This window comes from Trachemys scripta, chromosome 23 (genome assembly GCF_013100865.1).
Source record: "Trachemys scripta elegans isolate TJP31775 chromosome 23, CAS_Tse_1.0, whole genome shotgun sequence".
NCBI lineage: Eukaryota > Metazoa > Chordata > Testudines > Emydidae > Trachemys > Trachemys scripta.
In genome coordinates, this window is record NC_048320.1 from 1,442,192 (window position 1) to 1,461,859 (window position 19,668).

A 19,668-nucleotide genomic window follows, 5' to 3' on the forward strand; every position below is an offset into this window, starting at 1 on the left:
CAAACCGGGTGGACGTTTTTGTTTCAGGTCGGCATTCCGAATGTTGCATTCAGCCCTAGTGACATTGTTATGGTGGTTTTTGTTTCACTGAGAAAAAAAACGAAAAAAAACCCCACTTTGGTTTGAAACAAAATGAGCTATTTACTTATTTATTGATTTTGGGTTTAGCCACCAAACAAAACCAATCAGTGATTTCTTCAGCTCTGATTAAGGGAGACAGTGTTCTGGAGTGGGTGGCAGGACGCCGGGGTTCTCTTCTCTGCTGTTGACTTGCTTGACCTTGGGCCCCGTCTGCTGGCTCCGTAGAGCACTCTGTGGCCGCGTTAGTGTGCTAGCAATGGGAAACGCCGTCTCATGCGTGTTCACGCTGGGCACGAGACCCTCTAGCGGCAAGGTCACAAGGTTGGGCGGCCAGGCAGCTGCTTCTGGCACTGTCACTGATGGTTCTAGTGTCTCTGCTTGTATCTCGCTGCCCCCACCCGCCGCTTGCCCTGGTGGAAGGAGAGGCTCTGGTGCTAACCCTGGGGCTCCCCGGCAGGTGGCCTGCATGCAGTTTATCAACATCGTGGTGCACTCGGTGGAGAACATGAACTTCCGCGTCTTCCTGCAATACGAGTTCACTCACCTGGGGCTGGATGAGTATCTGGAGGTGAGGCTGCTCTGACCACTGAGTTCTGAGGGAGGGGAGAGAGGGCTGGTCTGTATGCCCCCATCAGGGACATCCTCTGTCTACAGCCATCGTGTGCCATCCCAGCCTGGGCTATTGGCCAAGCAGCCTGGAAATGCTGGGACAGAGAAGGGCTGGGCGAGGACTGGGGTCCTCTGGCTCCCTCTTCCCCAGAGGAGAAGCAGGGTGTTTCCGGAGGAAGAGGAGGTGTGGGCGGATGCGCATTCAGCTGAGAACGATCAACTCGGAACGCATGGAGCTCCCCGATGGGGTTAAGGGCTGGGCTGGGCCTGGCTTTGAATGGGGACCCTTGCTGTCTTGTGACAGAGGCTGCGTTACACGGAGAGTGACAAGCTGCAGGTGCAGATCCAGGCATACCTGGATAACATCTTCGATGTGGGCGCCCTGCTGGAGGACACAGAGACCAAGAATGCTCTGCTGGAGCACATGGAGGACCTACAGGAGCAAGTGGGGCAGGTGAGGGCTCTGGGGCACCAGCCAGGGCAGGCAGGGAGCGAGGAGCCGTTCCTGCTATGGGCGTCTGCAGGAGCTGATCTGCGTATGGGCAGGAAAACGCTGCCGTGTGCTCAGCGTGTCTCTGTGACCTGAGAGCGGGGAGGGATTCCAGGGCTGCTCCTCCATGCCCCTAGCGCCGCCCAGCTCTGGAACAGGAGGGCTGGTTGCTTTGGTCCCTGCTGATCCAGTGTTTGGCCAATGGGAGGTGCTAGGGAACGAGGCCTCCATGCTGCCTGTAGCTCTGTGAGCCCAGGAGCTTTGACCCTGGCACTGAGCGCGCTGACACTGCCGCTTAGCCCAGGGGTTCCCCACGGCCTGGGCTTGCTGCCCCGGGGAAGGAGTTCTCCCAGCCCCTGCCAGCTGGAGGGGGACTTTTCTCTTGGGCAGGGGGCTCCCAGCATGGTAGAGGGGAGGTGGTCTGCTGCACATGCCTGCTCCTGGCATCGGGGCTGTGTCATCTGCAACTCCCCTCCTCACGCCACATGCTGGGAGCCTGTGCCCTGGCCCACCCCACGGCCCTGCTCGTGGGGGACTGGCTGAACGCTGGTTCCTCTTGCAGCTCACAGAGAAGCTCCAGGATGCGGAGAACGAGTCAATGGCCAAGATCGCGGAGCTGGAGAAACAGCTGAGCCAGACACGCCGTGAAGTAGAGACACTCCGGGTGAGACCAGCAGGGAAGGGACGGGGGGCACCGAGGCTGGGGGCGGGGTGAGGCCAAGTGGGAAGGTGCAGAGGGCAGTGAGAGAGGTGTCGGGCAGGGTGGGGGAGGTATGGGGGCAGGGAGACGGGGAGGGGCTGGTTCTGGAGCATGGTGGGCGTTCCAGTGGGGAGATGTTCCCGCACTGAGATCTCGCAATGCTGCTGCCAGCCTCCCCGAGCGGCTCCTCTCCCGGCGCGGCGGTGCTAGGACCGGGGGCCTCCTGCTGTAGGTGGGCTCCCGGCACCGAGTTGCCAGTGCCGAAGATGGGGGTTGGGGGGGGCACTCTGTTCGTGGATGATCCCCCCGCCCCTTTCTGGATCTCTCAGGCAGGCTCGTCCCTGCTGGCTCCTGCATGAGGCCCAGGGATCGGGTCCCTCTGCCGAGGAGGGGGGATGGCACTGATGCCCGCTGTGCTGTGTGTGTCTGCCCAGGAGCGGCTCAGCGAATCCAGCAGCCAAGCCAGCTCCCCCCCACAGCAGCAGCAGCAGAGGCTGGCGGATGCCCGTCCCTCGGCCTTGGAGCAGAAGCTGGAGGAGCTGGAGGAGAAAGGGTTAGTCCGGATCCTGCGTGGGCCAGAGGGAGCCGTTGCCATCGAGATTGTCCCTGTTGTCATGGAAACCACAGCAGTCCCCACGGTTACTGTAGAAGCCTCCGCCTCTACCAGTACAGGTACCTTCAGTGGGCAGCGTAGCTGGGGGACTGCAGGGGTTAATAGGATGGGGTTGGGGGGGTCCCAGGCTGGGACCCCTGCGTTGGGAGTGAGGCTCTGAACACTGGGTTACCATGTGCCACCCCCATGCTCCTCCCCTCTGGGCTGTCCCGGCTGGGGCTGCAAAGAACCCTCTTCGCAGGCAAAGGGCTGGATCCCCACAGAAGGGCCTCAGGCTGGTGCTGGCCCTGCTGCCCACCGGCTGCCTGTGTTCTTGCCATGGGCCGCTTCCTGGGATCGCAGCCCCGTGCCAGGTGCTGCACAGATGTGTTCCAAAGCACTCTGTCTGCACCTCCCAGCTGAGGCTCTGAAAGACTTTACAGAGGAGGGTCAGCATGATACACCAATGGTACAAATGGGGAAACTGAGGCACAGAGTGGGGGCAGTGACTTGCCAAAGGTCACCCAGCAGGTCAATGGCTGGGGACAGACGCCTAGTCACTCCATTGCTGGCAGGGTGGATGGGTGACATGTCTCTTACTTACTTTGCAGATTTGGCATCTCCTTCCATTTGCTCCCCACTGCCGCCCCCTGCTGCTGCCCAGACGATTCCTCCGCCTCCCCCACTGCCCCATACCGAAGACACCGGCTCTGCCAACCTGCCTTCTCAGCAGCAAACCCAACCTTCTGCACCCCCTCCAGCTCCACCCCTTCCTGGGAGCGACACGCCTCCACCTGCCCCGCCCCTTCCCGGGGTGGAAATCCCACCACCTCCTCCCCTCTCGGTGGAGGGCGGCCCAGCCCCTCCTCCCCCTCCGCCCCCACCCCTGGGAATGCCAGCGGGGGAGCTCAGTGGCCCAACCGCCGCAGCCAGTTCGGGTGAGTGCAGTTTCCGGGATGCGATGGCGTGTGCAGGGTGAGAGCCAAAGCACAGCGCTGGGCAGAGGGGCCGGGGGTGCCCTGGGGAGACGGGTGCCCTGGTTATCCACAGAGCAGGCGTAGCTTGGCCACCATCATTTACACCAGGGGGATGGGTTTGGGTGTGATGTGGAGACTGATCTCACCCATCACTTCACAGCCATCCCCAAACAGCCTTCAGCTGAAAATGATCTGGGGCCCCTGACCTAGCCGTGAAACCCCCTTGCCGCTTAGCCTGGTCCCTGGCCTTCTGCCAACTGGACCGGTCCATCTGCTGCCTTGCCTCTGGCGGCAAAGCCGTTCTCCAGGGAAAGGAGATTGCCCACAATGCACCTGGCCAGCTGGGCCGTGCTCTCATGGCGGTGTGAAAACCCTTCCACAAGCTTTGTGATGGGGTTGGAGGAGCTGTGAGGTCCCGGTAGTCCTGGCGCCGCAGGTTGGTTCTGTGGGCGCTCACAGCACGCTCTCCAGCCCACTCCTCTCCCTCCCTCTCCCCGCTAGCCGTCAAGATCAAGAAGCCGATTCAAACCAAGTTCCGAATGCCCATCTTCAATTGGGTGGCTCTGAAACCCACCCAGATCAACGGGACCATCTTCAACGAGCTCAACGACGAGAAGGTCCTGCAGGTGAGGCTGCCTGGCCCCGGGCGGATGGGCTGAGAGGCGGAGCAGGCTCTGAGCTGCGTGGAGACTGCCCGAACGGCCCGCAGGCTGGCCTGGCAGCCTGGTGCCGTGAGACTGGCGTGCTCAGCCCAGGCACAGCCCAGCCTCCTCTCCCAGCCCAGAGCGGTGAGATGGGGCAGCATAGGGAAGAGCTTCCTGCCTGCCAGCGGGCTGGGAAAGGTGGCTGGAGGAGGCTCTCTAGTGCTGGGACAGTTTCATGGACTCACCAGTAGGAAGCCGGCCCAGCCCTAGAGGAACGGGCTCCCTCCTCTCCCCGGCACCCCTCCCTCTCTCCATCTCCGTCCTGCTGAATTCTGCCTCTCCACTCCCCTCCCCGCAGGAACTGGACATGAACGACTTTGAGGAGCAGTTCAAGACGAAGGCTCAGGGCCCTAGCTTAGACATCAGCACCCTGAAGGTGAAGGCTGTTCAGAAGGCCCCTAGCAAGGTGACGCTGATCGAGTCCAACCGAGCCAAGAACCTGGCCATCACGCTCCGCAAGGGCGGCCTCAGCATCGACAGCATCTGCAAGGCCATCCAGACGTGAGTACCCCAGGGGCTGGCCGGAGGCAGGAGACGGGGGAGCTAGTGAGGAGCCCACGGCTTGGACACAGCCTGGCTGCAGGGTCTGGAGCCAGGGCCTGTGGGAGGAGACGCCCAGGTGATGGTCTGGAGTGGGGGGAGGGACCCAAAGCTCAGCTGAACTGAAGTTGCTGGCTGGACGTCCGGGAGCTGACGTTGGGAGGCTGAGCGGAGGTGTAGGGCTGCGGGAAGGGGGGGCCTGGCTAGGCAGGTCTGGGCATCACTGGCTAAGGCTGGCTTGGAGGTGAGGGCCTAGTGAGAGGAGCAGGGGTCAGGGGCAAGGAGCAGGGGATGCCTACAGAGAGGACAGGGAGGCCCAGCGAACGGGGCAGTGCAGGGACAGCTGGAGAGGGATGGGAGAATCTGGATGGGATGAGAGCAGAGGGAGGATGGGATTGGAAGCAGGGAGCTGTCGCCGGGGTCGAGAGGTTGAGGAGGAAGAGAATAGAGTGGAGCCCTGGCTTTTAGCTGGGAAGAGGCCATTAGACTTTGGTGAGAGCTGATTTGATGGCGTACAAGGGGCGAGAGATGGCCTGGAGCGGGTCTAAGGGCTTGTCTACATGGGGAAACTTACTGGGTAATTGTAGCACTCGTAACTGTGCTGGTGAATTCCCTGTGATGGGATTGGAGAACTGCAGCCAGCCTTTGCAGACAATGCGTTCAAGGCGCTTAGAGAGGAGATTGGCGCTGGAGAGGCAGGGGAGTCCAGGTGCATTGTGGGGGTGAACCAGGGTTGAGGATTGACAAGGCAGACCATGTGATGAGAGAGGAGCAGAGACATCAAGGACACTGAAGCATGGAAAGAATCAGCCACTCTGGTCAATGGGAAAAAGGGAAGAGCTGGCAGGAGGAGAGGGCTGAGGGCTGACCGGACTGAGGCACAGACGGGCCAGGTGACAAGGCATGGGGGGGACAGGAGCTCAGGGCGAGCCGGGCGTGGGGAAGACCAGCTCGCAGGAGTGGCAGAGTTGATCCAGAGCCGCAGGCCCAACGGGGCGGGCAGGGCGAGGAGCTGAGCGGCGAAGGCTGTTCCCTGCGAGCGATGCTGTAGCTGCGTGTGCGATGCTGCACTGGCCTGTTTGCCTCCCTCCCCCAGGTATGACTTGAAGAGCCTGAGCCTGGATTTCCTGGAGTTGCTGCAGCGTTTCCTGCCCACCGAATATGAGCTAACGCTGATCCGCAAGTACGAGAAGGAGCAGCGGCCGCTGGAGGAGCTGTCGGACGAAGACATCTTCATGATCAAATTCAGCCAAATTCCTCGCCTCGCCGAGCGCATGAACATCATGACCTTCCTGGGCAACTTCAGCGACACCGCCCAGCTCCTGATGCCGGTATGGGCCAGAGCAGGCGACCGCCTGGCCTGCACCCGCAGTGACCTGGGTGGGGGCTCTGCCGGGGGCCAGGGGTAGTGAGGTCAGAACGCTCCCGCCTGGGCTTCCTCCAGGACTCGATGAGATCCGCGAGCAGGGGTTTGGGGACGCTGAGAAGCACTGCAGGCCTCCAAAGAAAGGTCCAGTAGCGGGAGGAGTGGGCTGGGGGATCACGGGCATTTACTCTTCAGCAATCTGGCTTCCAATCTGCCCAATCGGGTCGGAAGACCCAGGGAACTGCCTTGGTACATCTCAAGCTAGTTCATTAGCTATCAGAGCCGCCACGTGCACTGGGGGACATCTGCGTGGGCAGCTCGCCTCCAGGGCTGGGGTAGCGAGGAGGGCAGCCCGCCTGGAAGGTGCTGCCTCAACTGAGCCATGGGGTGGGAGACCCCAGGGCCGGGGTGGCCAAGCCGGGGGAGCCCAGGGCTGGGGTGGCAGGGGCTGCAGGTGAGGACCAAGGGCCAGGGCCTTGGGATGAGTGGTGTTGGCTGTCTGGAAGCACTGGGACCGGTGTCGCGGTGCGATCAGGGTGGGTGGGGTTCCTTGTTTGGGGCAGGGCTTGGCTGGGCTGGGAGCCCAGCTCTGGTACTGTTGGGGGCTCCTTGGGGGAAATGCCTGGGGAGACTCTTGTGTAGGGTTACCATATCTCATAAATAAAAAAAGAGGACCCTCCACGGGCCCTGGCCCCACCCATTTCCCCACCCCTAGCCCCGCCCCAACTCCGCCCCTTCCCCACCCTAACTCCGCCCCCTCCTCCCTCCCACTCCCAGCCAGGGGGAAAGGGCTGCCCCAGTGCTACCAGCGTCACGGTTTCCTGGGCAGCCCCCAGACCCTGCGCTTCCCCAGCGCAGCTGGAGCCTGGGAGGGGAAGCACCCAGTCAGTTACACACAGCCCTGGCGGCTGGAGGCTTTGCTCCTCTTTGGCTCTGTGTAACTGACACTATGTCAGTTACACAGAGCCTGGGCGGCTGGAGGCTCCAGCCCCCGCGGCTCTGCTCCTCCCCGACTCTTCGGCTCTGTTTAAGAGCCGGGCTGCCCGAGCGCTACCAGCTTCGGGCAGCTCCCCTGCCTCCAGACCCTGCGCCCCCAGCCGGGCACTTCCCCTCCCAGGCTCCGGCGGCGCAGGGTCTGGAGGCACGGGGCTGCCCGAAGCCGGTAGCGTTTGGGCAGCCCGGCTCTTAAACAGAGCCGAAGAGTCGGGGAGGAGCAGAGCCGCCATTTTCCCGGACATGTTCGGCTTTTTGGCAATTCCCCCCGGACGGGGGTTTGAGTACCGAAAAGCTGGACATGTCCGGGAAAAAGAGGACGTATGGTAACCCTACTCTTGCGTGGGGTGGGGCCAGCGTGGGGGCCTTGTGCTGATGGGGGAGGGGTGGTTTGTGCTGAGCAGGAAGCAGTCTCTGCAGGCGCTTTGGACCCAGGCTGTGCCTTGCTGGCCCCTCTCACCTGCCTCTCCCTCTGTCGGCAGCAACTCAACGCCATCATCGCCGCCTCCATGTCCCTCAAGTCCTCGACCAAGCTCCGCAACATCCTGGAGGTGAGGGGCTGGGGGCCCGATCGGAGCAGCCCCAGCGGGGGAGGGGGACTCCAGTGCCTGGGCTGGGCTTGGGTCCCAGGGGCACCATTGGATTCTCTCTCTCCTGCGGGGCAGGGGGGCTGCTCTTTAGGGGCATGGGGAGGGGGGAGGCTAGGCTGGAGGAGGAGGGCCCAGGCTTGGCTGTGGGGGAGGGTCCGGGCTAGGCTAGGCTGGGCTGGGGGGCACGGTCCAGGTTTGACTGCGGGGGAGGGCCCAGGCTGGGCTCATGTCTTGGCTGCGGGGGCGGGGGAGATGCGGGGGGCGCTGGGCTGGGGGAAGGGTCCAGGCTAGCCCGGGGGGGAGGGGCTGGGCTGGAGGGGGGCTGGGCTGGGTGCAGTGTCTTATTTGGGAGAAGACTCCCCCAGGCATCCTGCAGCCGATTGGCTGGTGTCCTGAGCTGCCAGGCTGGGTATCTGGGATGAGTCTCAGTGCCTTCCTGCCCCGTGCCCAGGCCACTTCCCCACTCAAGGGGGGTGCCCCCACTGGCTGGCTAACAGGGATGGGCACCCTGTGCCCTGGCTGCCCATGGGAACCCCAGCCTGGCAGGGCTGCCTGGCACTGCCCCTGCCTAGTGATTGTTAGCAGCCATCTCTCTGCAGATCGTCCTGGCCTTCGGGAACTACATGAACAGCAGCAAGCGCGGAGCAGCCTACGGCTTCCGGCTGCAGAGTCTTGATGCGGTAGGTTGGTGGGGAAAAGGGCTCCCCTCGGCCCGGACAGGAGTCCTGAGAGTTCCCAGGCAGCACCGGACAAGGGGGGCGGGGGTCAAGCAGCAGGTCTCGCTCTGTGGATCTCATGCTGTGGGAGTGGGGAGCTGGCATCTGTCAGCCAGGTCTGCCCCCGGTGAGGAAATCCAGCCCTAGATCAGAGGGTCTGCAAAGTCTGTGAGGGGAGAGCATGCCAGGGAGGGGTGCTGCTGGCTGGGTGTGGGCACTGGGGGCACTAGCAGGAGATGGGACAGTGGCAGCTGGGAACTGAAGGGAGCAGGAGGTTGGTAGGGGATGAGCGGTGCTGGCTGGTATGGGCACTGGGTGGTGGCAGCTGGGTATGGGACGGAGGGGGGCGGCTGGGTATGGGACGGGGGGAAGAGGGGAGAGGCTGGGTATGGGGCAGGGGGCGGCTGGGTATGAGGCGGGGAGGCGGAGGGTGGCGGCTGGGTATGGGGAGGAGGGGGGTGGCTGGGCATGGGGCGAGGGGGCGGAGGGTGGCAGCTGGGTATGGGGTAAGGAGCGGAGGGTTGTGGCTGGGTATGGGGTAAGGGACAGAGGGTGGTGGCTGGGTGTGGGGCGGAGAGGGGTGGCTGGGAATGGGGCAGGGGGCGGAAGGTGATGGCTGGGTATGGGGCAAGGGGGCGGAGGGTGATGGCTGGGGTATGGGGTAAGGGGCGGAGGGTGGCAGCTGGGTATGGGGCGGAGGGGGGTGGTTGGGTATGGGCATGAGGGGACACTAGGGGGCAGATGGTGACAGCTGGGTACGGTGGCAGGTGGCTGGCGGCTGGGTGCAGGTTCTGGGGGTGGACACCTGGGCATGGCCCCAGCCTGACTCTGCTGTCCCCCAGCTGCTGGAGATGAAGTCAACAGACCGGAAGCAGACGCTGCTGCACTACATCGGGCGGGTGATCATGGAGAAGTACCCGGAGCTGACGGGCTTCCACACCGAGCTGCACTTCCTGGACAAGGCGGGCTCAGGTAGCGGGCAGGGCTGGGCTCAGGGTGCCCACAGGTGGGCCAGGCCCGAGCCCTGGGGAGATGGAGCTGGGGGGTGCAGTCCCTGATCCAGGCAGGTCTGCGTGAAGCCTGTTGGAGGAGCCAGGCCCTAAAGGAAGGCCTGGGAGCTCAGGGCAGCCCTGACCCTGCAGCCCTGACGCTCCGTTCTCTGCCCGCCTAGTGTCCCTGGACAGCGTATTGCAGGACATGAGGGCCCTGCAGCGGGGCATGGAGCTCACCCGCAAGGAGTTCATGCGGCAGGACGACAGCCAGGTGCTCAAGGACTTCCTCAAGGCCAACACCGAGGTGATGGAGAAGCTGCAGACTGACAGCAAGACCGCCCAGGTAGGTGGGTCGCCCCAGACCGGGGGGGCTAGACCGAGCCTGCCGAGGGGGGCGGGCGGGGGGCTGATGCTCTGGTGTGGGAGCTGAGCTGGGGGCGCTCTTGGGCTGGAAGGCCGGGGCCTGCTGGCGGTGCAGGGGGAGGGCTCGGGTGGGGTTGCTGGGGGGCCTCTGTCTCTGGAGCAGGCTCCCAATGGGAGCGCCGTTGGGCGGGGGGTCAGGGGGACACTGAGGGGGGCAGGGTTGGGAAGCCGGCATTGGAGCCGCCGCGCAGCGAACGTGCTGCCGTTCGGGCGTAGTGCAGCAGGCGCTCCCTAGACAGCAGAGCTCCTCGGGCCCAGCCCGCTGATGCCAGCCTGGGAGCAGGGTGATGGGAGTGGAGCCTCCAGCACCCCGGCACCTGGGGACGGCTGCACTAACGGGTCCCCCCCTGCCGGCAGGAGGCCTATGAGTCAGCTGTGGAGTACTTCGGGGAGAACCCCAAGACCAGCCCCCCCACCATGTTCTTCCCTATATTTGTGCGCTTCGTCAAGGCCTATAAGGTAAAGGGGCCCCAGGAGCCGGGGGGAGGGGCCAAGCTGCCCTGCAGCCCGTGGGGCGACGCTCTGGTCGGGCCATGGCAAGAGGATGGCAGCAGCCCTGGGAATCTGCTTTGGCTGGGACTGGCCTACGCCAGCAAGGATCCCGTGGGCCCCACTGATGCCGGGCGCGTTGGCTGGGCAGACTGGATCTGGGATCCATGGGGGACGGGCACAGAGCCGCTGTAACCCTGTGGGCTCAAGCAGGGTCTGCCCAAAGACTGGCCCCGGGCCCTGCCTGCAGGGCCAATTCCAGCCAGGCTTTGCAAGCTCCCTCGCAGGCAGGAGGCGGGGTGGGTCTGCTTCCGGGGCGGTGGGGTGGAGAGCCCCAGCCCGTGTAACCGGTGCCCACACTGTTCTCCTCCCAAGAAAGTGGAGCAGGACATCGAGCTGTGGAGGAAAGAGGAAGCAGCTGCCAAAGAAGTGGAGTCCAATTCCCCCAGCAAGCCAGAGCCAAAGGTACGAGCCAAGTTGTAACCCCCAGAGCTGGGCTCTGCTTCATCCCACAGCCATGACACCAAGCACCTGTCCCACGTGCTTGTTCAGGAGCCTGGGGTGCCTTTCCCAAGAGGTGGGGTGTCAGCCCCTTGCCAGCTTCCACGTTCTGCCTCCCTAAAACGTCCCCTGGCCACTGGATTCTGCTTCACTTCCTCTCATAACCCAGAGTGTAGCATTGCGATGTGCCGGTACACAGCTGCCATGCTCCACCCCAGAGGTGGCTGCAGTTCTGTAGCGGGTGAAGTGATTCTTGTATCTGGTTTGTAAAGTGCTTTGGGGTCTCCTCCTATCGAAGAAGGAGACACTGTCTGTGAGGGGCCAGGTGGCTGAGGGCACTAACTTCTCTCTTTCCACGGTTGCTACCACAGTCTCCTGCCCCCAAGGCCAAGCGCCAGCAGATGGACATGATTGCTGAGCTGAAAAAGAAGCAGATGGTGAAGGAGCCCCTCATTTACGAGGAAGGAGATGGCGCCATTGAGGACATTATTTCAGGTAAGGGGGCACAGACCCAGAGACCAGCGGGGTCTCCCGGGTGTGGGAGGTGAACCCACGGAACTAACGCCCCATACCTTAGCCACTGGCCAAAGCCAGGGCAGCTGGTGCAGAGCGGGTTCCTGGCCAGGTGGGTACCTGCTCTGTGATGAGTTTTCTTTGGGCTCTGCGTGTTACATGACCACTAACCCCCCCGCTCCCGTTCCCACACCTCGCCATGTGGTACACACCATTGCTACAGCCTGCTGCCAATCACAGGGCCATGCTCCGGCCTCACTTCCCAAGGCACCATCCCCTGCTGTTCCCTGGCCTGGCTGGCAGCTTTCCCCGTCCCCTGGGGCTCAGGGAGGGGCAGACACTTCGGATGTACTAGGGTGCTCCGTAGGTGGAGCAGGGAGCAGCTGTCAGGACTCCCAGGGTCTGTTCCCAGCTCTGGCACTGCCGTGCTTGGGGCGAGCTGCCCCCTCTCTGGGGATTGGTGCAGCGGGCTGGTGCTATGCACTGGGAGCTGGTAGTGCACGAGTGTGTGCAAAGGGCTGCCAGGGCCCGGACTGAGCGTCTCTGCCTGGGGGCTCCCTGCTGCCTTTCCATAACGCCCCTGGATCTCCAGCCCCCCAAATCTCCCTGGACTGTGCCAGCAGTGGAGCCAGCCCCTGGGCTTGGGCTGAACTGAGGGGGCAGGCTCAAGTCATCCATCCCGTGGGGGGCTCGACGCAGCGATGCTCTAGAGAAACGGCTCCGAGCAGAGCTCCTGGCCACTGGGCAGGGCTGAGCTCTCCCCGTGCACCTTGGTCTGTCTCTCGTACATCCTTGGCCTCACCTCCTTCTGCTGCTCTCTCCTGCTCTCTCTCTCTTCCCCCCCCCCCGCTTCTGCTGCCTCTCGGCGGATCGCTCTGCTCAGCTCTGAAGACAGTTCCTTTCACAGCCCGGACAGGCAAGCGCTCGTCCCGGCTCTTTTGCGAGGCCAGCTTCAATGAGGAGAGCCCCCTGTAGCTCTAGGTAACCCCTGCCTGGGGAGCTGAGGTCCAGAGGGGTGCCTGGGCCTGGGTTACGGCCTGCTTTGGAGGAGCTGGGCTGGGGGAGCAGATTCCTGGCACGCACCTGCTGGGAATTCAGCCTGTTCCCTCTGAGCTGGGTGTGCTTCAGGTGGGAGGACGCTTTTCGGCTGCTCCTGTCCCCTGCGCAGCACGCGAGTCAGGGTGGCGCTAGGCCGGGGGCTCACGTACGTCTGTCCGTCACTTCCCTGCCCACACTGCTTTGGGTAGTGACGGACAGACGTACGTGAGCCCCCGGCCTAGCGCCACCCTGACTCGCGTGCTGCGCAGGGGACAGGAGCAGCCGAAAAGCGTCCTCCCACCTGAAGCACACCCAGCTCAGAGGGAACAGGCTGAATTCCCAGCAGGTGCGTGCCAGGAATCTGCTCCCCCAGCCCAGCTCCTCCAAAGCAGGCCGTAACCCAGGCCCAGGCACCCCTCTGGACCTCAGCTCCCCCCGCTTCTGCTGCCTCTCGGCGGATCGCTCTGCTCAGCTCTGAAGACAGTTCCTTTCACAGCCCGGACAGGCAAGCGCTCGTCCCGGCTCTTTTGCGAGGCCAGCTTCAATGAGGAGAGCCCCCTGTAGCTCTAGGTAACCCCTGCCTGGGGAGCTGAGGTCCAGAGGGGTGCCTGGGCCTGGGTTACGGCCTGCTTTGGAGGAGCTGGGCTGGGGGAGCAGATTCCTGGCACGCACCTGCTGGGAATTCAGCCTGTTCCCTCTGAGCTGGGTGTGCTTCAGGTGGGAGGACGCTTTTCGGCTGCTCCTGTCCCCTGCGCAGCACGCGAGTCAGGGTGGCGCTAGGCCGGGGGCTCACGTACGTCTGTCCGTCACTTCCCTGCCCACACTGCTTTGGGTAGTGATCTGGTTTGCGCTCACGCTCTGTAGGGTTGGGCCTGGTCCGTGTGGGGATGGCAGAGGCCTAGACAAACTGCGGGTGCCTCACCAATTGGTGCAGGAGGCAGCATGCATCCCTTGGCGCCAACACAGAACGGGGAGGCCCAGCGAGGCGCTGGCCCACTCCTGCTGGGCAAGCGTTGCAATATGAAGCCATGTCCCCAGCTCCTGGCGTTCTGCTTCCTTCCATGCCGGCTGGATGGGAAAGGCCCCTTCCACCCCACCCCACCCCACAGCCAGCAGCAGCTGCATGGCAGGGTGGGCCGTGGCCCCAGCATCTGCTGGGGGTGAAAGGCACCAGTGAGAGGAGTTGCTCTCATCCCCTCAGGGCAGGTGCAAAGGGCTGCGTGGTTCCCCCTTGCTGGCCGGCTCCAACCAGGCTCCGTTTTCTCTGGGCACAGGTCTGCGGAACCAGCCGTACAGGCGTGGCGACACCGGCCGGTGCAGCGCCAAGAAACGACCCACTGGCCAGACCCTCCAGGTGACCTCTGACATCTCGCTGTGACCGCCCCACCTGGAGGAGGCCAGCCAGCAGTGCCACTCTGCCCCTCAGGGGAGAAGAGGTGGATGTGACCCACAGGAACTGGGCCACCATGGCCACTGACCTGAACCAAGGACTCTCACACCAATGGGAGAATCCCTGCACGCCGCTTCAAGCCGCTTAACTGCTCAGAGTGCCAGCTGGTGCCATGCACCCCACCCCCATCAGCCATGCACCCGGCATGCCTGGCACAGGGCTTCCCCCACTGGCCAGGCAGCGGACGAGTCAGTGGCTGTGGGGAAGGGGGAATGCTGCGCGTGTGGCAGCTGCTTGAGCTCCACAGGGGAGACCAGAGGGGGGTTAGGGCCCCAGTAGCGATTCCCATCCCTCTTCTCCCTCAAGCAACACCACATGCTGGGCCGGAGCACAGCCACTGAGGGGGTTCTGCCCACGGTCTGTTCTAGCCCTGCCTTCCTGCTTGCCAATTTCACTTCGGGTTACAGTCCATGGGCTGCATCTTGTACTGTGACCTCCCTTCTCCTGCTGCTGTAGGGCTGACCCTGACCCCGGCCCCCAATAGGCCTTGACACTGCCTTGCTCCTTGGCCCCTGCCCTGTTCTGTGTTGTAGTGAGCACAGAGCGCCCAGGCTCTGGCTGCAGGGGGGACCTACAGGGCAGCGCTAAGCTGAAATGCAGGGAGAGCACAAACCCTCTTGGCTGGCAGGTGGGACTAGGTTGACCAGCCGTCCTGCTCCAAGGGGCTTTGTCCTACATATGCACCTCTACTCCCCCCATGTCCCAAACAGTCACACTTGCTCGCTGGTCACCTTACGTGGGAAGGGTATTTTAGGGTGGCTTTTAAATGTCTTCCTTGGCTTTCTCTTTATGCTGCGCTGCGCGGAGGAGGGAGGGTGGGATGGATCATGGGAGCAGCCCCTCTCTCATCCCCAGGAACCAGGGCGGCTCAGAAACGACAATCAACAGGGGTAAAGCATCACTATTCCTCATGTCACCACAAGGTGTCACCCTTTCCCCATAACTTCTGCGCGCGCGCACACACACACGCGCACACACACACACACACACCCCCTCCCCCAGCTCAGACCGAGTGCCCGCTATGCCCTGGGCAGGGCTGGAGCCTGGTGCATGGCTAAGCCTTTCCCAGGCAGATGAGTGACAATCAGACCAACTGGCTCTGGGCTGCAAGGTTGGCCTGGGCACGTCTATCAAAGCCCTCAGCGCACACAGCTGGCTGCACGGGTGCCCCCATTGCCGGGGGCTGCAGTAATGCAGTTGTGCCATCCTGGCTGCAGAGCAGGTACGTGGCTCTGGCCAGCTGCAGCAACCCCAGGTGCAGTGCTACTCCAGCGTGTAACCTGCCCCGCTGCATGGCTGTGCACCCAGCGCCAGCAAGGCCTGTGTCTGCAGCTCCCCAGCCCCTCCCCTCCAGCCCCGAGTCTCACACCTCAGAGCCATTCGCTGTTGGACTGATGCAGCCCCCTGCTTGCAAGGTGCATTTACTACTGTGCTAGCCCCCTTCTCTCGCCCTGACTCAGGGCTCACGGCTGCCACAGATCTTGCTCGGCCAGGCGTTTAGAGCAGGGCCAGAGCAGTGATCGCTTCCTGCTGTAATTAAGAGGCAAAACGCCAGCTGCTTGGTATCACTCACAGCCGCTCCTCACAGTGCAGGGGGGTGGGGGTGGGGAAATGAATGTGTAACATACTATGCCTTTAAGAAACAGGAACTGCTCCTTTGTAGACATTATTTTTATATCCTGGCTGTGAGGCCTGGTTTGATCCAGCGCCGCACTGCTAATAAACCCACTACGGGTCCAGTGCCTGGCTGCTCCAGTGAGGCCCCTCGGCCGGCCTGTGAAACATCGCCGCCGTCCCTTGGTGCATGCAGGGCTGGGGGCTGAGGTCGGGGGCGTCGTGGTGGTGGTAGAGACAAGTGTTTGAGCTTACAGCCCAGAGCTCTGTGTGCACTCAACCAGCTGTCGCCCCCGCAGCTGGGCCAGCAGAGAAGATATTGTCTCTCCCGGGAGCGAAACAGCAGCAGGGAGAAGCTCCACTCCAGAGCATGGAGATTCAGGCAACAGCCTGGGGTAGCTCAGGGAAAGCATCACTCACTCGGTGCTAGCGCACTCCTTGGCCTCCGGCGAGCATTACCTCGGAGACACTGTCCCCAGAAGTGATTCCTGCACTTACCAGGGGGAGCTGAGACCTTCAGCCGAGAGGGGAGCTGCTGGCATGTTGGGAGCAGTTTGAGAACCCAGCAGTTCATCCACCTCCACTGCTCTATGGCCTTAGAGAGTGCTGGGCACCACCCCTCCAGGGATCATTCTTGCCCCAAACAACCAAAAGCAAGGAGGGGAGCCATGCCATGTTTCAGGTCAGCAGCAGAGCCAGCATTCAACCCCAGGGCTCCTGCTGCCCACGCCAGTGCCCTGCTGGCCCAGTCTATTTGTAAGTGGCCCAAACAATAGGGCCCTCACACCTAGGGCAGCTCCTGTCCTGATCCTTAGGCCGTTGTTTCCCTTCTCTTCAGTTCAGCTAAACTATAGGCCTATGCCAATGTCACATCTTCAGCGGGATTATAACCTTCCACTGCTGGGCAGCTATGCTCCTACCCCTGCTCTTCTGCATTACAAACACTGCAGCCATGCAGATCCCAACAGCAGAACCCAGAGTACCGGATATTCACCACGGGGTTTGCTCCCCCCAAAGGTCTGTACATCCTGAACCTGGTTACTTAGCTCATGGAGTTCGACACTTGGAATTCTGCAAATGCTGGCCCTAGCGCCAAGCAGGAGCACTGAGGCAAAGGCAGAAGTCTAGCACGACTTAAGAGGTGGTTTCTCTTCTACATTGCCTTTATGTATCAAAAATTAACAGAAATCCTTGGGAAAGGCTTGCATGCATCTAAAGGACTCAGCCCTCAGCAGTTAGCTTTTCCCTTTAGTGGGTACATTCTGTGCCCAAAAGCTCAGGCTTCTCCCTTGAAGATGGAGCTTGGTAAGCTTATGACAGTTGCTTGCAATAGGGATCTACATGCAGTGATCCAGGAGGTCCCTTGTAGTCCTATGTCCCAGTTTCTCCTGGGGCAGCAGAGCCCCCTCTCCAAACCCCCAGCAGGAACGGTGCTCCCACCCCATCTGTGGCCTACGGGCCGATGGCCACACAGAAGCCTGAATTTGTATGCGGCTGCAGGAGAGGTGCTCAGGTTATTGTTCAAACAGCATAACCAGGTGGGGGCTCACCCAGCACTCAGAGGAAGATGTGGAACCTCTTTCCGACGCACAATTACTTGGTTTCGGCTGAAGTTTGTGGCCTAGGCACTGTCGCAGATATGCCCACCCCTCACTCATGGGCCACGCACTGCAGTTACACTACAGAACCAGGCCCACTTGAGATATTTCCATTGGAAGCTGGTAGAAGGCAGCGCTGTGACTGCTCAACTGATCCATCTATTTATCTTCCACCATCCCAGCCATCTAGCAGGAGGAGTTATAATAAAAAGGACATTAAAAAAAAAAACACAAAACCCAAACCTATGGTTTAGGCTTCAATCAAAGTGTTCAACGAGTGGTACAAAATCTATACTGCTAGTGGGAAATGCCAGCATGGCTGTAGCCTCCACCCATGGGCACATGCCCAACAGAGTGAAAAGCAACATCCAGGGAACAACTGGACCACTGGATAGATCAGGGGTGGGCAAACTACGGCCTGAGGGTCACATCTGGCCCTTCAGACATTTTAATCCAGCCCTCAAGGTCCCGCCGAGGAGCAGAGTTCAGGGCTTGCCCCACTTCGGCACTCCGGCCGGGGGCTTGCCCTGCTCCATGCGGCTCCTGGAAGCAGCAGCAGCAACGGGTCCCCCTCTGGCTCCTACACGTAGAGGCAGCCAAGGGGCTCCGCATGCTGCCCCTATCCCAAGTGCCACCCCTGCAGCTCCCATTGGCTGGGAATGACGGCCAATGGGAGCTGCAGGGGTGGTGCCTGCAGACAGGGCAGCACACAGAGCTGCCTGGCCACGCCTCCACATTCCAGAGGGGGAATATGCCATTGCTTCTGGGAGTTGTTTAAGGTAAGTGCCACCTGGAGCCTGACCCCCTCCTATGCCCCAACCCCCTGCCTCAGCCCTGATCCCCCTCCTGTCAGCTGAACCCTTACACCCCACACCCTCATCCCCACTCCAGAGCCCTCACTCCCCCCTGCACCCTAAGCCCCTGCCCCAGCTCTCAGCCCCTTCCTGCACCCTGAACTCCTCATTTCTGGACCCACTACAGAGCCCTCACCCCCAGCTGAAGCCTGCACCCCCTCCCACACCCCAACCCTCAATTTTGTGAGCATTCATGGCCCACCATACAATTTCCTTACCCAGATGTGGCCCTTGGGCCAAAAAGTTTGCCCACCCCTGGGATAGGTACATGGGATGGGCACCCTTTTGGTTTCAGGTACCATCTTTGTGCTGCATCCTAGGTCACTGGCTGCCTTTAACCTTATACTTAAATACCATCAGCCCCACTTCGCGCTTTTATATAGCGGGGGCCCTTTCTTCCAGGCTATGTGGCTCTTACGAGAAACCATGTAACAATGCTAGGGTAGAACTTGTGTTTTCAACACACCAATTCCAGCCTCACATACAGCTGAACACATGCCACGCCCAGCGGCAGGTACTAGGAAATAGCCTTCTAGCCTTTTCAGGCTTCCTCTCCTGGCCAGAACAAAGGAACACAACAAGCTCCTAGATGCACAATCAGCGAGCAATCAACAGGCAGAACCAGTAGGTCACTGACTGCTCAGAGCTAAATTTCAAACCCAAACCAGATTGTTTAGGGATTAGCGTGTGCCCGGACTGGAAGGGGTCTCAAAGTCTGGTGCTCAAGTTGGTAGGAGCAACCCCTTTTCTCTCATCTCAGCCACTGATCCGAGTGGTTACTTACCTGTGCAGTTTCTGTTCTCTGAGCAGTATTGGGCACATATATGCTCCCCCAGAGAGGGTCTATGCACCCAAAGTGCTCAAGAGTATCAGGTGCACATAAACTCCTTGTCACGGAGTGGGGGGGGGGGAAAAAAACACAAGGCCCTGCACCCCCGGCTTCCTGCGATTCACCATGACTCTCAGCCAGCCAGTAAAGCAGAAGGTTTATTTAGACGACAGGAACAGTCCAAGACAGTTCTTGCAGGCACAGACAACAGGATCCCCCTCAGTTAGGTCCATCTTGGGGTCCCAGGGCACCACAGGCCCATCTGGGCTCCCCTTCATTATACCAGCCAGCTCCTGACACTCCTGCAGTGCAACGTATGTAGACGCTCACTTGAAGGAGAATCGGCCCAGAGGTTGCTTAGTTGGACAGGTAGTCTATGAGCCTAGTTTTCAATGCCTGGAAGTTGCTTTCAGGGAAGCCTTGTGATAGCCAATTTATGCCCTGAAATGATTTATAAACTCCTCCCGAGGCAACTTCACTTTCAGCCAGCTTGACACCTCCACTAGCTGGAGGCTGACACTACTCCCTCAGTGATACGAACTGGCAGTGACATTCTCAGCTGACACTTCAGGTAGGTGCTCTAAAGGTGTCTGCACTGTAATCAGGAGGTGGGATTGCAGAACTAGTGTAGTGCGAACAGTCAGCTTGCTGTAGACTATTCTGCACTGCTGTCACACCTTCACCACCCAGGGATATGTCTACACTGCAAGCAGGAAGTGGAGCGTGTACAGACATACCCCAAGTCAGCTTTGACCCAGCTAGCTCGAGTAACAATAGCAAGGAAGCCCTGGCAACAGGGCCAAGCCCCACCAGCCCAGGGCCCTGCACATGTATTCACACAGTTTCATTGCGATTGTTACACACATTAGCTTTGAGCTACCTCTATACACGCTGCACACACCCCCTCTAATCACACGGCCATGGTGACACTCTGTCAGCATTACCTACAGCAGCTGGAGTTATGGCACCATGAGAGTTATTCTTGTGAGAACACAGTTGAGGGGAAGTG

General features: G+C 61.2%; 1 protein-coding gene across 5 annotated transcripts in view; it reads left to right on the forward strand.

The window, feature by feature from the left end:
- Positions 1 to 15,504, forward strand: part of FMNL1 (formin like 1) — a 59,134-nt gene extending 43,630 nt beyond the window's left edge. For all 5 annotated transcript variants that reach the window (XM_034756066.1, XM_034756064.1, XM_034756065.1 and 2 more), the window contains 16 exons: positions 539 to 649; positions 995 to 1,144; positions 1,743 to 1,844; positions 2,315 to 2,552; positions 3,084 to 3,410; positions 3,951 to 4,075; positions 4,452 to 4,654; positions 5,790 to 6,024; positions 7,535 to 7,603; positions 8,242 to 8,322; positions 9,201 to 9,330; positions 9,530 to 9,693; positions 10,131 to 10,232; positions 10,638 to 10,727; positions 11,135 to 11,258; positions 13,589 to 15,504. In XM_034756066.1, coding sequence (XP_034611957.1) covers positions 539 to 649; positions 995 to 1,144; positions 1,743 to 1,844; positions 2,315 to 2,552; positions 3,084 to 3,410; positions 3,951 to 4,075; positions 4,452 to 4,654; positions 5,790 to 6,024; positions 7,535 to 7,603; positions 8,242 to 8,322; positions 9,201 to 9,330; positions 9,530 to 9,693; positions 10,131 to 10,232; positions 10,638 to 10,727; positions 11,135 to 11,258; positions 13,589 to 13,692 — 2,355 coding nt within the window. In that variant the 3' untranslated portion in view covers positions 13,693 to 15,504. The remainder of the gene's footprint in view (positions 1 to 538; positions 650 to 994; positions 1,145 to 1,742; positions 1,845 to 2,314; positions 2,553 to 3,083; positions 3,411 to 3,950; positions 4,076 to 4,451; positions 4,655 to 5,789; positions 6,025 to 7,534; positions 7,604 to 8,241; positions 8,323 to 9,200; positions 9,331 to 9,529; positions 9,694 to 10,130; positions 10,233 to 10,637; positions 10,728 to 11,134; positions 11,259 to 13,588) is intronic.
- The last annotated feature ends 4,164 nt before the right edge of the window (positions 15,505 to 19,668 follow it).